This window comes from Aulonocara stuartgranti (assembly GCF_965226115.1).
Source record: "Aulonocara stuartgranti genome assembly, chromosome: 7".
NCBI classification, from domain to species: Eukaryota; Metazoa; Chordata; class Actinopteri; order Cichliformes; family Cichlidae; genus Aulonocara; species Aulonocara stuartgranti.
In genome coordinates this window covers 65,541,400-65,558,220 of record NC_138945.1, presented here as the reverse complement: position 1 = coordinate 65,558,220, position 16,821 = coordinate 65,541,400, and the positions used below count along the sequence as shown (strand labels likewise).

Below are 16,821 nucleotides of genomic sequence, written 5' to 3'. Positions count from 1 at the left end.
CAAGACATTTACCTGACAGCGCCTGCCTCTGTGCAATGTCTTGAGCTGACAATGTCTGTGGTAATGGGCATCAATAATGCAGACCCTTGGCCGAATAAAAACTCCCTGTCGCCATGACTATCCTCACAGCCCTGTGCAACAGCACATATGCTTGCACTCATCTCCTGCTGCACCACACACAACATGTGTGATATACAGTATGAGTGTGGGCTGAATGCCTACGTTTCTGTAATTCCAAGATGGCCCACAGAATAACAGAAATAGTCCACATTTCTTGAGCTTTAATTATTTTTGGGGGCTGACATTGAGTAAACGTCTTAACTTCCTTCCTTAACAGCTTGTTCTGGTACACGGGGTTTACCAGTCTGACCCCAGATCAGAGCAATGTGTGATCTTAAACTTTAGTTAAAGGCCAGACGTGACAAAATCACATTAAACGCCAACTAAAAACTGCAGTTCTTGAAATGGTCACTTGGGGGCTGGTTCCAAGAACGATTCAATCCACATACATCCCATTTTAAATATGATAGCAAGCTGATACAAAAATAATTATTTCAGTCCCTAAAGATAATTTTCCCTTAGTGACACATTCATCCCAATTGTAAAGACAGTTATGCAGTCACCTCCACCCCAGCTGAACACTGACATTTTAAAGGCAGAGTGGCTAAAGCTAAAGCTACACAATGCTCAGAGCCAACCACAAGACAGCAGCCTCAGTGAGAGTCTTAGGTATGAGCAGTGAAAAGATCAAAGCAATTACGAGGAAAATTATGGAGACGAGTGAAAAAGAGAAAAGGGCGGATGTCTTGTTATCTGGTGAGGTTCTAAACATACTAGAAGATGATGTAAGTAACTGACATTTGGTTTGTTATATAAATCTGTTGCACCTACTTTTGTTTGGTAAGGTAAAAAATGTCAAGGTGACTGTACAGCAACTCATTCTTAGTTATTTATTTGTAACAGCGCTCCTTCTTATAGCTGAGTACTTTATTTTCAGTTGTTTCAGTCAGAGATCTACTTTACTGAGATCTGGGGGAAATAGTAAAGTTTTAACTATTTATTTCATTGTGAAAAGAATATTTTGTGTTGTTTTTTCTTTGTATATGCTGTAAATTACAGCGCTTAAGAAAAGAAACTCTAAACTGGCAAACACTCTTTATTGACAGGCCAAAAGAACTGGACAAGAAAATTGCAATCACTGCATCTCTAATAATTATAACCCTGTGATAGACTGCCCAGGGTGTGCCTTGATTTCTGCCTTGTGACAGTGAGTCTGACTGAGCAAGTGATTGGGAAAATGTGTAGATGGATTAAAAAAGACAATTTTAAATAAAAATAATAATATCTAGAATTCGCAACTCCAGGCGAAGGTGTTGGGATACTTGCTACTTGCAGACTCGGACTGTGGCTTGCTGTCGATGGGAGCAAAAAGTTGTTGATAAACAGCTTGTTTATGAAAACAGGTGTGCCTAATAAAGAGGCAGACATTCTGAAATTGAAGTGTGTTTCTGTTAATCATACTGTAGGTTCATGGGAGCATGGTGAAAAAAGTGGGCCATGCTGTAGTCGAACTCACAACCTTCAGCTTCCAAAACGTTAAAGAACATGTATTAACCCACTAACTCAAACGGCAACGCAACAAAACTCAAAACTTGCATGTCCCACATGAGTTAGTGGAAAGTGTGCCACAGCAGGCTGCAGCCACACTATGGTGAGACACAGGTCAAACAGTCCACCAAGGATATTCAAATCAATGTGGCGTGACACGAGAAAAGTAGCCCTTTTCTCTCGGTATAATCAAACAGCTTGTTGCTGTACAGTGAACATAAGTGTACCTAACAAAGTGGCACAGTGTCCTTTTAGAGTAGTATCATTCCATAGAGCATACAGCTCTGCTTGATCATGAAGAGTGCCCCATGGTACACTTGAACTCAGAACCTTGAGAATACAAAGGAAGAAGAAGTGAGCAGTAATACTACTATGCACCGAAGCAGCGGCAGGACCAGTGCACAAACGAGCCAGTCATTCTGAGGTACGAACAGCGTCTCTACGACAAACGGTTACTACTACTACTAATAATAATAATAATAAATCCATCCATTTGCTTCTGCGTATCCTTTTTCAGGGTTGTGTGTGTCGTGTCGTGTCGCCTCTCACCCAGTTGTCTTTGGGCGAGAGGCGGGGTACACCCTGGACAGGTTGCCAGTGTGTCACAGGGCTAACACATAGACAGAGACAACCATTCGAACTCACATTCACAACTATGGGCAATTTAGAGTTTCCAATTAACCTATCCCCACTAAGTGCATGTCTTTGGACTGTGGGAAGAAGCCGGAGTACCCAGGAAGAACCCACGCAAACACAAAACATGCAAACTCCACACAGAAAGACCCCGGCCTGATGGTGGAATTGAACTCAGGACCTTATTGCTGTGAGGCAACAGTGCTAACCATCGTGCTGCCCCGAAAAATGAAGCCAATTCACAGACCAGTAAGTGAGTAAGTGGCAGTCAATAATTGTCAAGATTCAAAGCTAGTTACAGCTAGTTCTGAGCTAGTTTAAAAAAGACAAATATAAATCCTGAACTTTTCAGTCAGCAATAGCATAGCAAAAAACGGTAATTGTGGCTAAAGAAGGGCACTGACTGACTGTTTACAGTGGGGCAAAAAAGTATTTAGTCAGCCACCGATTGTGCAAGTTCCCCCACCTAAAATGATGACAGAGGTCAGTAATTTGCACCAGAGGTACACTTCAACTGTGAGAGACAGAATGTGAAAAAAAAATCCATGAATCCACATGGTAGGATTTGTAAAGAATTTATTCGTAAATTAGGGTGGACAATAAGTATTTGGTCACCTCAAACAAGGAAAATCTCTGGCTCTCACAGACCTGTAACGTCTTCTGTAAGAAGCTTTTCTGTCCCCCACTCGTTACCTGTATGAATGGCACCTGTTTGAACCCATCATCTGTATAAAAGACACCTGTCCACAGCCTCAAACAGTCAGACTCCAAACTCCGCCATGGCCAAGACCAAAGAGCTTTCGAAGGACACCAGGAAAAGTATTGTAGACCTGCACCAGACTGGGAAGAGTGAATCTACAATAGGCAAGCAGCTTGGTGTGAAAAAATCAACTGTGGGAGCAATCATCAGAAAATGGAAGACATACAAGACCACTGATAATCTCCCTCGATCTGGGGCTCCACGCAAGATCTCATCCCGTGGGGTCAAAATGATCATGAGAACGGTGAGCAAAGATCCCAGAACCACACGGGGGGACCTGGTGAATGACCTGCAGAGAGCTGGGACCAAAGTAACAAAGGTCACCATCAGTAACACACTACAACGGCAGGGAATCAAATCCCGCAGTGCCAGACGTGTTCGCTGCTGAAGCCAGTGCATGTCCAGGCCCGTCTGAAGTTTGCCAGAGAGCACATGGATGATACAGCAGAGGATTGGGAGAATGTCATGTGGTCAGATGAAACCAAAGTAGAACTTTTTGGTATAAACTCAACTCGTCGTGTTTGGAGGAAGAAGAATACTGAGTTGCATCCCAAGAACACCATACCTACTGTGAAGCATGGGGGTGGAAACATCATGCTATGGGGCTGTTTTTCTGCCAAGGGGACAGGACGACTGATCCGTGTTAAGGACAGAATGAATGGGGCCATGTATCGTGAGATTTTGAGCCAAAACCTCCTTCCATCAGTGAGAACTTTGAAGATGAAACGAGGCTGGGTCTTCCAACATGACAATGATCCAAAACACACCGCCCGGGCAACAAAGGAGTGGCTCCGTAAGAAGCATTTGAAAGTCCTGGAGTGGCCTAGCCAGTCTCCAGACCTCAACCCCATAGAAAATCTGTGGCGGGAGTTGAAAGTCCGTGTTGCTCAGCGACAGCCCCAAAACATCACTGCTCTTGAGAAGATCTGCATGGAGGAATGGGCCAAAATACCAGCTACTGTGTGTGCAAACCTGGTAAAGACCTATAGTAAACGTTTGACCTCTGTTATTGCCAACAAAGGTTATGTTACAAAGTATTGAGTTGTATTTTTGTTATTGACCAAATACTTATTTTCCACCCTGATTTACGAATAAATTCTTTACAAATCCTACCATGTGGATTCATGGATTTTTTTTTTCACATTCTGTCTCTCACAGTTGAAGTGTACCTCTGGTGCAAATTACTGACCTCTGTCATCATTTTAGGTGGGGGAACTTGCACAATCGGTGGCTGACTAAATACTTTTTTGCCCCACTGTATATAGAAAAAATGTGGTACGTATTATTTATTAATATTATTAATGTTTATAAATAATATTTATTAAGTCTTATACCATTTACTCCTTTAAGTACCAATTTCTAATATGCAATATTGTAGGAGAAAATTGTGAATGCAGCCATTTTAAAGTATTTTTTTTCCATTTGTTTTTCATTTGAGAGAAAATCCATTAAAACTTGAACGTTATGTCAGCAGAGAGTAACTGGTTTCATTTGTAGTTGTCACACTGGTTGCTTTGAGTTCTCTCCAACAAGAGTCAGCGTTACTATTATTAATCATGACAGTTATGTTCCCCTCACTTTAAACAAAGCAGTTTAGGTTACCCAAACCAAATCACCGGTTTTCAAACAATCCTTAACAGAAAACCGCATAAAAACAAATAATGAATACATTGGATAGAGGATCTTGTTCTTCTGTATCGAAAATCTCTGACAACCCCGCAAAAAGATTTTATCCAAAAGAAAACTCTGACAAAATAACTGTCAGGAAAAGGCATGTTTTATCCTGCATGTCGGTGCTTATATAACAATTAGGCGAACGTGACGTTAAACGTTAAAAATAAAATCATTAGAAACAACTAGAAAAGGCATAGATTTCCATTCCTCCAAGCTCTTTTCCACTGTGCTCCTGTGATGCTTGTATTCGATGCGCCAGTCGTTTAGCTGTTTCACATGGAGGGCTCTGTGTAGAACTTTTCTGCCCTCATCCTACCCACTGTAAAAATGATCCCACTTAGTCCCACATATAATTTTCTGTTAAAGATAGCACTGCTATAGGATCAGCAGTAGGATCAGTATCTGCAGATAACCCAGCTTAAGGTGTAGAACTTTGTTCTGAGAGAGAAAAAGTTCAACCGAACATCTTTGCTTTCTCTCTTCGTGCCACTCCAAAGGGCAGATCATACTTTCCTCCTCATCTTCCTTCCATTTGCCCCCAACAATCTTCAGACAAATACGAGCACACGTTGCCCTTTTCGCAGCTGCACAGCGCTATATTTTTTCCCCACCCCACTGTGCCCTGTAGCCATCCATTCAGCACTACAGACTAGAGTACATGCACACCTCATTCCCCTACTGCCACCCCAACAGTTTCTCACTTCTCCCCTCTAACCATCTGACAATTATTTTTCACCAAGCTGACCTCTCATCAGCAGTATACAACTCCCTGTCTCTCATCTGGCTGCCCTCTACTTATTTTCAGTGAAACTTAAAAGGGTGCGGAAAGCAACAATCTCACACATTGGCATGTATTTACACACTTCTTCCATCTTTTTCTGCCTCCGTGCTTCTCTGTTTCTTTTTTATTTCATGTTCGGTTTTGACACCTTTGCCTCACTTAACTTTCGTGATCTTAAAGCCACGCGGTGTAACCATGTCCTTAGCATTTAAGTTTGTCCTGACCTTTCTGTGTCCCTGAAAGTAATGTCTTGTATCCACATTAAATATCTCTTCAAGATGTGCACTAGAGCTCCTTTCCTTCTTCTCTCTGCTCTTGTTCTTACTACTTAATCCCATCTTTTTTTAAAAGCGGCACCTACACCCTCTTCCTTTCTCGTGTCAGATACATGAGAGGACTGTAGAGAAGAGAGGATGGCGAGGATGTTGCTTAGACACATACGTTTGATATCTGAGAGACCACAGAGCAGAAATATAATGCTGCAGGCATGTTATGGCTCCACAGCATTTGTCAGACGCAATGAATCTGAGAATCTTTGCCATGGGGAATCTGGATACCAAAAAGCCAATTGCAAGATTTAACATGAAGCAGACTGGTACACAAACAAATTTACAGAATCACATGTGTAGATGAAAAATAATCCCCATCTATACGCGCATGCAACCATATGTACATGCTCACGATCACTAGAGGCAATATTTTTAACGAAATTTAATAAATGCAGACAGCTTTTTGTGAAATTGTTTTCTACTTACACAAACAGCCCCTCAGTCACAAATTACAAACAAAAATGAGATCTCTTCTCAATTCATTTCACATCACAAGGGGAATATGCAAATATAGCTGGGGGGCGGGGGCAAGTAGGAAAAGGGGAAATTGGATTAAAGACAGCATGAGGCAAGATGCTGACTATGAGACTGAGACAGGAAGAAAGACGAGGGTGGAGGAGAGAAAAAGAAAGAGTGCAGGAGACAGTTCTCTTACAAAATGGGCTGAGAAGAGGTGATTACCACAAACTGAATGCCACCCTTCCCACAGATACCCAAAGGAGCGGGAGAAACCACTTCAATATTCCCCATTCCAACTCACAAAGGAATGCACCACTTGCTCGATACTCCTCCTAACCCGTCAAATACCATTAACAGATTCCCACTCAGGTGCAAAGAAAGGGATTCTTCGAATGGGACAACCAAAAGGAAAAATTCTCCACCGCAAATCTAAAGTGACATCCTCTGTGGGGCAGCAAAAATCCTTTACAAGTGAAGCTGTAGAGGTCCCTCACTCCCTCTTCACAAAACAACACCACATAACCATTTTCTGTGAGTCATGAGTCATGGCCTACTTCCATTGCTTTTACTTTTTTTCTTATACTGCTGGTTTGATACATAGAAGCTATGTCAGAAAAATATCATTGTTTTCTCTGGGGATTTCTGCTCTACTGAATATAGTTTAGAAGGTAAATATTTCTCCAACATTAGCAGGGGATCTAGTCAAGGAGAAAGCAAGGATGCTTTGATAAGGCTCAAATTTGATCCTAATTTGATCTATGTGCATACACTCGCCATACATAATGCTGATGATGAGATGCACAAAATGCTTTGCTTGCACAGTTAAATAAAGTTTGGAGCAAAGTATAATTAAATGAGAAGAGATTATGCAAAAAAATCTTTTCTGATTGTTTACTTTTACAAAACAGAAAGTAATTCCTAACTTTGCGGGTGTAATTAAAAAAGTAAGTGGTGTAATGAACCACGGCGCTACGATGGTGGTACGTAATACGAGGACATTTCTTCAGAAATCAGCAAGAGTAATAAACAAGTCCCAACTTGTTAAAAATGGAAGCAGTCAGACACGACAGTATGTTGGATGATTACATTAACTTTTGTTGCAGAAAATACCAATCACAGCGATGACTAATTATATGAGATGGGATCACAGCACTACATATCAGTAGGGTAATTTCAATCGAGTTCATGAGACTCAACAGCATTCCAGTTATGATCAATGGGTTTCCACCCGAAAAGATGTTGGTACTTTGTTAACGTGGCACAATGTGCGGCACTGTGTGGCAAAGCCAGAACAACAAAGCTATGTAGATTTGCTGCTGGTGCGAGAAGGAAAGAGCAGTGAATGATTTACCTTACAGTAACTCGTGCATATAAATGAACAGATAAACAACTAGGTATATAAGTTAAGCCTTAGCACTTCCCTGGGTTTCCCTGAGTGGAGATCACAAGTATCTCTGATTAATTGTAATCTGCACTACAAGTTCCCTACAAGTTCCCCAAGTGGGCTATTAGTGGGCTACTGACAAAAACCCTGTCATCATATTCCTGGATGACAAACAGCAGTTCCGAATTATATCCTGAAGTAAAAATTTTTTACATGATAATCTCAAATTAAAACAATATTCAACTTTAATCCAAGTAAAACATTTTCCCATCACTGCAAAAACTCAAGCAGAATGCTTAGTGTTCAAACATTTCATGTCGTAGACTCATGCATGGAGCAAAGGCTGAGTTTTTGGTAAGCGGATGCTCTTCTGGGTAAATATGTACGTGAGGATGGACCCCTGCTGAGAGTAATCAAGAAACACTGTTCCCCTAATCTGCAGTGTGCCAGAATAATTTATCCGAGATGCATTTTCATTATCATTTCATAAAATGAAAAGGATCTCCATCCAGAGGAGCGCTATAGTCCTGGTTAAAAAACAAACAAACAAATGAATCACTGCAAGTATGCCTTACAACACATAGACTATCATGCGATCTGTGTACTGGTCATACACAGAGTACACTGAGTTTTTGCTTGCTCTTTGAAAATGCTATGAAGGAAGAACAATTACAAAAATGCTGGAGATTTCTTTGCTTTGACATCTGGGAAGGTGGAACTGTTACTGAAGGTAATACACGAGTATAAGGTGGTCAGGCTGGTGTAAGAACACAGACAGGCTGTTGTTCCAAAGAAAATGCAGTGACGTATTAGATCATGACCGAAAAATCCTCCACTGGCAAAGGAAAGCCGTGACATTGAGAAAGGAATACCTGCACAAGAAGGATGAAATCACAAAAGGTATCTGAGCCTAGCTTTAATGTTCTGGTTTATTTTTTATGACTGATAAGACCCAGTAAGGAAGCAATAGGTGTCATTATTTCCAGTAGTCTGTCTGCCCATCCAGACTAAAACAAAATCCCAGCACTGCCAAAGTAAAACAGCAGCATTTTACACATTTTACAACAAAAAGGCTGTGGCATTGATGCAACCAGAGTGTCAAACTAGACTTTTTATCTCCTTTTTCAACAGCACTAATAACAGCTCTTCTGATGACTCTAATCATAAGGCAGTACCCACAGCAAATCCATTAACATAAGAAAGCCTTACACCAGTGTGATTAGTATTTCATGGCCACATTAACTAGTTAATGGACACATTCACTACACATTTAGAAAATCTGCATTCCCCCGCTAATTACAGAGAGTACTTATTGTCCCACATGGACTTTAACCTGTGTGTTCTTGGAATCATCCACCGAAGCGTGCATTAAGCTGTAAAAACAATAAATAAATCACACATTTAATCTGCGAGCAATGGCTTATGGTAGCAATGGGAATAGAAGTAGTGGTTAAAAATACAAGACGGAAACATCAGTAGTGTTGCTCAAAATGAACAGAGGCTTGATTTTTTTCACGAGTACTGTTACAGCCATATACAGGAACTGAGGCCATGCACAAACTTACAACAAGAGAGTGGAATCCCACATTGTTGCAGCTGCAACGAGCAACCTGCATCATTATAAAAGTAATGCAGAACTTTATCTTTGTACAGTTTGTTAAAATGCATTTTCAAGCTCTAGGATTTATCTCCATGGCCTTGTTTTTCAATTCAATTCAATTCAAATTTATTTATATAGCGCCAAATCACAACAGTCGCCTCAAGGCGCTTTATATTGTACAGTAGATCGCACAATAATAGATACAGAGGAAAAACCCAACAATCATATGACCCTCTATGAGCAGCACTTTGGCGACAGTGGGAAGGAAAAACTCCCTTTTAACAGGAAGAAACCTCCGGCAGAACCAGGCTCAGGGAGGGGCGGGGCCATCTGAGAATGCTGTTGATTATTTTTCCACATCACGGACATTTTCTTTCTTTCTTTTTAAGGTGAGCGTTAAATGTTCCTTCCTGGAATGCTGTTTGATCTGTTTATTAGACTGCTGTCTGACAGCTTTCTATTTGACATTCAGCAGGTGACCATCAGCGCCACGGATGGCTCAGTGCCACGGAGAGTTCAATAAGTAAAATAACTCAAGATGACACAACGCATGGGGCCTCATTAAAAATGTTGTTTTTGTGCCTGAGGTCAGTCTTCGTGTGACTATCCAGCCTCATAATTGCACACAAACATATAGGAAGAGAGAAACACAATTTAGAAAACATCTCACTCCTTCTTTCTCTAATGTCTCCAAGGGCACTCTCCTTTAACTTTGAGACACAGCACTAATTTGCTGCAGTACCAAAGCAGATCCTAATGCAAAACCACACGGCATATTAGGTGAAACCTCTAAAAATAAAAAATGGACTCATTCTATCAGAGATGTGTGTATGCAAGGATTGGGAATGAGACGAGCAGAAGAAAGGCCTGTCCTCCCAGACTGCCGTCAGGATTCTGTCTGGCAAGCTGTAGTCACAGGATAAAGGACATGCCATGCCTTTGATCAGGAGAGGAGAGTTTTGCAGGTGAGAGAGGTAAAATGGAGGAAGATCTGAATATCTGTCAGACTGGAGCGGCTGAATTCTGTTACGCATCAGATTTCTGACTGTTTTTGCTTGTTCTGGGGGGGAATAAAAAAAACTGCAGACACCCTTTACAAGAATGTGTCCCAATCAGCCATGCAATTACCATCCAGAACATGCTGTGCAATGAAGCAGCAGCAGGCAATTCAAATGAAAACAGTGCAAACTGTTTCCTGCTCACTGTGCAGCTCAATTACAAAGCAAATCAATTTGATCCCCTTATTTTATTTTATTTTTTTTACTTGTTTTTAAGCTCGACGGTAAACTTTTGGAGCAGCAAAACAGAACTCGAATATCTGATGCACACACGACTTTCACCTTCCCTCCGATATTTGAAAGGTTTCCTGACTGTAGCAGAGCTTCTTCAAATCCCTGGGACTAGAGAGTGAATGAGAGGAGGATTAGAGGGGTAATGTGAGTAGATGAGAGAGTGAGGGTCGCTGTGATTTGCCACTCTGCAAGGATTAGCTCGGAAAACATCTTCACAGTCACAAACTATGTCAATCAAGGATGTGATTCAGTCAGTTTAAAAAAAATTAAGTAAAATAAATCTTTAACCTAAAAAATACTCTTCTTCTCGTTGCCACAAGTGTGCCCCATATCGCTCACCATTATTTAAATATCGTATCCATATCAAAATAACTGGAAGAGCCATCTAACAATGTCTCCACTGAGTGTGTCACTAATGGGGATTCTGGATGTATAGATGCCATGTGGCACACCTGTGGAATAAGCCTATAGGCTGCAGCTACACCTACCGCCCTGAATGAATGCACTCCAGATGTCAGGCCTATTCAGGGGGCTCCTCTGATGAGGGGTGAGCGGGTCCAGATGGCGGCACAGTTTTACCATGTGCTTATAATGTGCAAGCATTCCGTTTAAATAGGGCATTATCACCACAATGGAAATAATTACAGTCAACAGAAAGGGGGGTGGGAGAGAAACATGGCCTAAGTTTAGCGCCGATTAACAGAAGAATAATCAACGCACCTCTTTTATCTTGAATCTTTACAGTGAGCTCCACGAACGGCTCTGCCTCCCTATCCAGCCTCCTGGTTATTGTGATATCTCCGCTGTCGCGGCCCACGCTGACCGGAGAGCTCTCTGACTCCGGGTAAATCAACTCGTAGCTGGCTGATTGAAATCTGGTGGGACTCAAGCTCGTTATGACCGAGCCGATGCTGGCGTCTTCGGACACGTTAAGAGAAACCACGGAGCCAGGGTCAAGTAAAGCCCTCGGCGAACGCCCTGCCCTCGCTGTCCCCGCTAATTCAGCAGGACGCGTCGCCCACCGCTGTGGAGCGACAGTAACCAACACAGCCTTACTGGTCAGAGGGGGCCATCCGTGGTCTCTGGCATAAACGCAGAATTTGACTTTAGAAGGGAGCCCCAGGATTGAGTCGACCAGTAAAACTTCGCCTGTTTTCGGGACAACATAGAAACTGCCATTTTGGGGGACAGAGATATACGTCAACTCTGCGTTTTTTCCGCTGTCTGCGTCGACAGCCTCCAGCCTGTAAACTACACTACGGAGGGCAGTGGTGTCATGTAAACTTATGTGAATGTTGTCTGCACTGCGAAAAGTCGGTTTGTGATCGTTGGTATCCAAAACGTCCACTTTTACCGACGCAACATCGAAGACGATAGACCCAGGTGCGCAGGTCTGGCAGCACAGACCTAAGCTCAGCAGGTATTCTGAGCGAGTCTCTCTGTCTAAAACCCTGGAAGTTCTGAGCAATACACTTCCCCGCTTGTGGTGAGCGAAGGCTCGGAAAGCTTCACTGCCGTTTCCATACAGTTTGAAGTGCGTTCCGGAGACCGGGCACCATTTTTGCGCGGTGATGCGCCTCACCGGAATAATCAGTCCGTTTACTTTAGAACACGGCGGTGAGTTCTCAAAAACATGCCCGTGGAAGAAAGGCAGTCGCTCCTGTGCTTCATATCCAGCAGCTGGCGTCAGAAGGCAGCATAACAAAACACCCCAAATCATGTTGGTGGCAAGTTATGTACCCCCGAGTGTCTCAGAGGGGTTGGTAGGAAATCCTTAAAAAAGAAAGGAAACACACTTGAGAAACATTTCCTTCATAGCCATCCACGGTGCGGTCCTTCCAGGAGAGCCCTCTGAACTTTAAGCTGTTTCATCCTGGGAGATCCGCCTTTCGGCTCCATGTAACACGGCAGCGTGCAGGCAGCCCACAGCGCTGCAGGCAGTTTGTTGTGTTCGCACCCAGCGTTCAGCACTAGAGCACCGGACAGCGCCAAGCGCGGGGGCGTGGCGGCGCACGGGGACTGAGCTCCTCGGTGCACCCCACCCTGTGTGATGGTCAGGAGGGTCTCTGCCTCAAACCTCTGCACGGCGGCACAGCGTGAGCACGCGCAGCCGTCCGAGCGGTGTGCCACATAAATCCGCTCTCTCGACTGAAGGATAATCACTCGTGCTTCCTGTCCAGAGAAAGTCGATAGAAAGCAGATCCACCATTTCCCTAGACGCTAAATAAACAGCGGTCTTCAAACACGGCAGTTAGAGGTGCCTTGCTCGAGAACACTGGCGCACAAGTTATGAGGAATTATCCATGCAGCACTCCCATGTGTTCAGTCCGTTCACAAGTCTTCTCTGAACTTTAGATTACTCTTCTTATCAGGCATTACATTTCTGAGCTGCTCGCACTCATGGCGCAGAGAGACAAAATAAACTGAAAATGCACCAATATGAATGCAAATCCGAGGATCTGGGCTGTTAAACTGTGTAAACATGACTGCTTTACGACGGGCTGTGCTGAGTAGCGTCTTTGCCTCTAGCGTTATGGCGTTATGCACACCAGAGTTCAAATTAAGACTGTCACCCTGATTGCTCTTCCTTTCCCTCCCCACTCTGCTGGTGTGCCACGCACCCACATGGCTCTAAACCTAATCTGTAGGGGTCTACTGCTAATTCTCACAACTCCCCTCACCTCTCTGTAAGTGGAGAGTCAGAAGAGTAAACACTGTATGAAGCTTTGAGTTGTCGGAAAGATAAGAAAATAATGGGCTAGAGAGCAAGCTCTGTTGAGCTTGTCTCCCATGTCATGTCAGCCTTTTACCTTGAAATGCACACAGATCAATATTTATATGCCTTGGGGGTGTGATGTTACGCTGGGTATGTAATTCAATGCCATGCATTGCTTCTATGCTCATGCTCTTGCCAGAATCTGTATTCAGTTTGAAAATTCATCAAAGCTCCCGCTGAAAGATTCTTATCAATTCAAAACCACAATCCATCATAGCAATTTTAGCCAAATCCACTCTACAGTAAACTGTTCTTTTCAGGCAATAACTCTGGTAACTGGCAGCAAGCCTCCAGACAATTCTGAATCACAGCCTGCAGCTGGAGCACAAAGCTCATATTGGTTGCTTGTTGTATTCCTTTATGTGGCACCAGCTCTAGGCTCTAGGCTGTGTCACCAGGACACGTGAGCCATCCCACACTCTCGCTGGTGTTTTTACAATCTCTGACCACAGGAGGGAAAGGCATATCAAAACGTGTCCACCAAAATAACCCCAGAGCATTCTATGACAGGGAGCCCATTGATGGGAAATGACCTCATGCAATATTATCAGTGTTTCCATTGAAGGTGAAATTGTGATACCTGAAACAGACACTGTCAGGGAGGACTCTGTGCGCTCTGTTGAGCTCGGCAACTTTTCTTTGAACTTCCTAAGTGCTTCATGAATGCAAATCAAATCCTGTCTTTTATCATGTTGTCTCACATGGTGAAATTCACCGTGACTGCCAGCATGGGAGATAGTGTAGCAGAGGCTAATTCAATCACCGGGGCCAGGCCAGAGTGTGAGGGATAGTTTACTTGAGGGTTGCGGCAGTTATCTACAGAGATGAAACGCCAACATACAACACATCAAAACAACAAAGCTGTAATGAATTTAAAAAAATAAAAATAATGAAACTGTCTCATTATCCCTCTACTCTAACAGATAACTCAGAGCTGCAGGGTATTTCCAAAAAAAGAAAGAAAGAAAAAACTCATGCTGAAGAAAGCAGCAAGTGAACATTAGAAAGCTTCATGCTTACTTAATGAATAATTGACCAAATCTATTCCCGTCATTCAAATAGAGGCAGACATAGCTTTTGAAGGCAAAGTTTGCAGCCTAGCATTTCAAATACTCCTCAGAGACAAATGAAGGATAGGACTGAAGGAAAGGCATATGTTCTATAAATTGATGTCAATGTCTGTCATTCTTCTGGCAAAAATGGGCTCAAAACATCCTGAAAAGATGAAAGTTAGTGTTAAGAGGATTTAGTACAAACATCAGTTAACAGGCAGTTAGGGCCCAACATGAAATAGAGTAGGCTGATGTTTTTAAAAACGAGCCATTCAGCAAAAGTCGATGAAATAATTGCCTTAAACAGGCAGGTTTATTAAAAGGAACGGCAGGACATTTACAATGGATGACTAAGCATTCAGCTCTCAGGTTACTAATCGCTAGTGAACGTTTATGGGGAACATTTATGTAAACTCTCCCCCCACTAGTTTTCCTGGAAAAGCTGCAAAGAGCCTTTTCTGGAAACACAATGATGCCCGACAGGAGCAGCATGGTGTGCTCTGTAGCACCGTTCGTTTAAGTGTTCCTGTGTATATGGTACCCTAAGGACATTTTCCCTCATCACAACCTGAAGGCAAAAAAGCAGTTAAAAGAGCTGAATAAATATAAAAAACATTTCACTTATGTGTTAGGTACAGCTAATTAGATATGATCTGTGATCCCCTTGTGGCTTCTACCTATTAGTGTAGGATTTAAGCTCGGCAGTAAAAACCATAACTGTTTATTAACACAGATATTAATTATGGGGAAACGTGAGCGATCAAGTTCAGATGGTATCTTCGCCAATAATAGCACTGGAAGTTTTGAAAATGACAAATAAAAAAATCATACTAAAAAAACAACCAAACCAAACCATCTCATTACCGACTGTCTATTCTGAGCCTTTTAACTCAGAACAGTATACCCCCTAAAAGCTGACGCTCATTCACAGGATGACTGAATAAGTTTAATAAAATGAGTACAACAACAGCCACTTTGAAGGAAAAAGCCCCAAATAATCTATTGATTAATGCAAGGCTTGTTTTGGTAGAAAAAGGAGGGGGAAAACGAGCCACTTCAGGGCCACATCATGTCTGTGGAGACATTTTATTATATCTACATTCTGATTAGTGGGGCCTAGGGCTTTCTCGGTGATTAGCGCACTAAGAAATAATCACTGAGTTGAACAGTATCTCCTTGTAGCCCGGAACAATCACGACTTTTTATTAGCACATTAAAAGATTTCTCACATCACGAAAAGACACAGGAGATAGTGACTGCAAAATAAAAGAAAAAAGAAAATGAGCACTGCTGCTCAATAGTCCCTCTCACTCTGCCGGACTAAAAGGTGAAATTTTTAAGAGGCAGTGGTGATGTTCTCTTTGAAATGCAGTTTGGAGAGTGAGAACATTACCTCGGATGAACACTGAAGCTCCACAGTTCTTTTTCTCAGTTAATTATCCCAGCAGGCCCCCGACATTAGGCAGGTTTCCATTACTCGACCAGTTCAAGGTAATGAACTGATGGTGTACATTCAATAATGTGCTATTTATGAAGCTGAGAGGATTATGAGCGACCCATTGGGGAAAATATGAAAATACTGCAGGCTTCACGAGGAGAGGAGGATAATAACTTCGTCAGACACGGTGTTCCTGTAGCATCTTCCATTTGATTTACAAATGAGCCCAAAACCAAAAGCTTGCCACCCCCTCATTATCTGTGGTCGGACTAGAGGGTCCAGCCCTCTAATCTTCCACCTCGAACTCTGTGAAAACAGAAAAGACTAGCTGTATTTTCTCCGGTGCGTTAAATCACGAGCTCTATTGTTTCTTTCTTTTTAATTTTTTCTTCAGTGTAACAACGTTAAGTGGGGTCTTAATAAGAGTGGCTCTAAATGGACATTGTACCCATACATCACACGATATTACCTTCCAAAAGAAGGTCCCTTACCCAGGCAGAGGCCCTGCGGTTCATCATGCCTGTTGTCCAGGGGGAAGAAACGTTATAAAGTCAGTTTAGGAGCTGTTTTCCAGCAGGAACTATCATTTAATAAATAATGAGAGAGACTTTCTGCAGCTGTTAGAACATAAATTTCAGCACTATTTTACAACATGCAGGCTAAAAAACAAAACCCTGGCTGTACAGGTTTTTTACATTCTATATGTGTGTGTTAGCTTAAAGTTGACTGTATATCTGAATGGCTAGTGTGAGCATTTTTCCACCCGTGAGTAGTTGAAAAGCACAGTTTGACATTTTTGTTTTTTGTTAACATTAAAACAAATGAGTATGCTAGCATACCCAGGTACGAATATGGATGCTTTTCGTCTCGGATGCCGTAAATCGTCCTTTTCTTTCTTGTTTGTTCTATATCCCTCCAACTATCCATCTTTTCAGCCTTCTGCACATTTTCAATGAGGCAGTAATGTCAACTGACATCCCCCATTACTGTTCATTTCGAAGCTACAGTTTGCTCAGTCACAGTGAAAGGCCTAAG

The 16,821-nt window shown here is 42.4% G+C and overlaps 1 protein-coding gene and 1 long non-coding RNA gene across 3 annotated transcripts in view; both read right to left on the bottom strand.

Moving 5' to 3' along the window:
* Window positions 1-12,547, bottom strand: part of LOC309711239 (neural-cadherin-like) — a 104,573-nt gene extending 92,026 nt beyond the window's left edge. For both annotated transcript variants that reach the window (XM_082541405.1, XM_082541406.1), the window contains exon 1: window positions 11,241-12,547. In XM_082541405.1, coding sequence (XP_082397531.1) covers window positions 11,241-12,240 — 1,000 coding nt within the window. In that variant the 5' untranslated portion in view covers window positions 12,241-12,547. The remainder of the gene's footprint in view (window positions 1-11,240) is intronic.
* Window positions 12,548-16,049: 3,502 nt separating this feature from the next.
* On the bottom strand, window positions 16,050-16,685 carry LOC309711809. Its single transcript, XR_014278107.1, has 3 exons — window positions 16,626-16,685; window positions 16,278-16,306; window positions 16,050-16,092 (listed from the first exon to the last, which is right to left on the bottom strand). It is a non-coding gene; the product is annotated as an uncharacterized lncRNA (long non-coding RNA).
* Window positions 16,686-16,821: the final 136 nt, after the last annotated feature.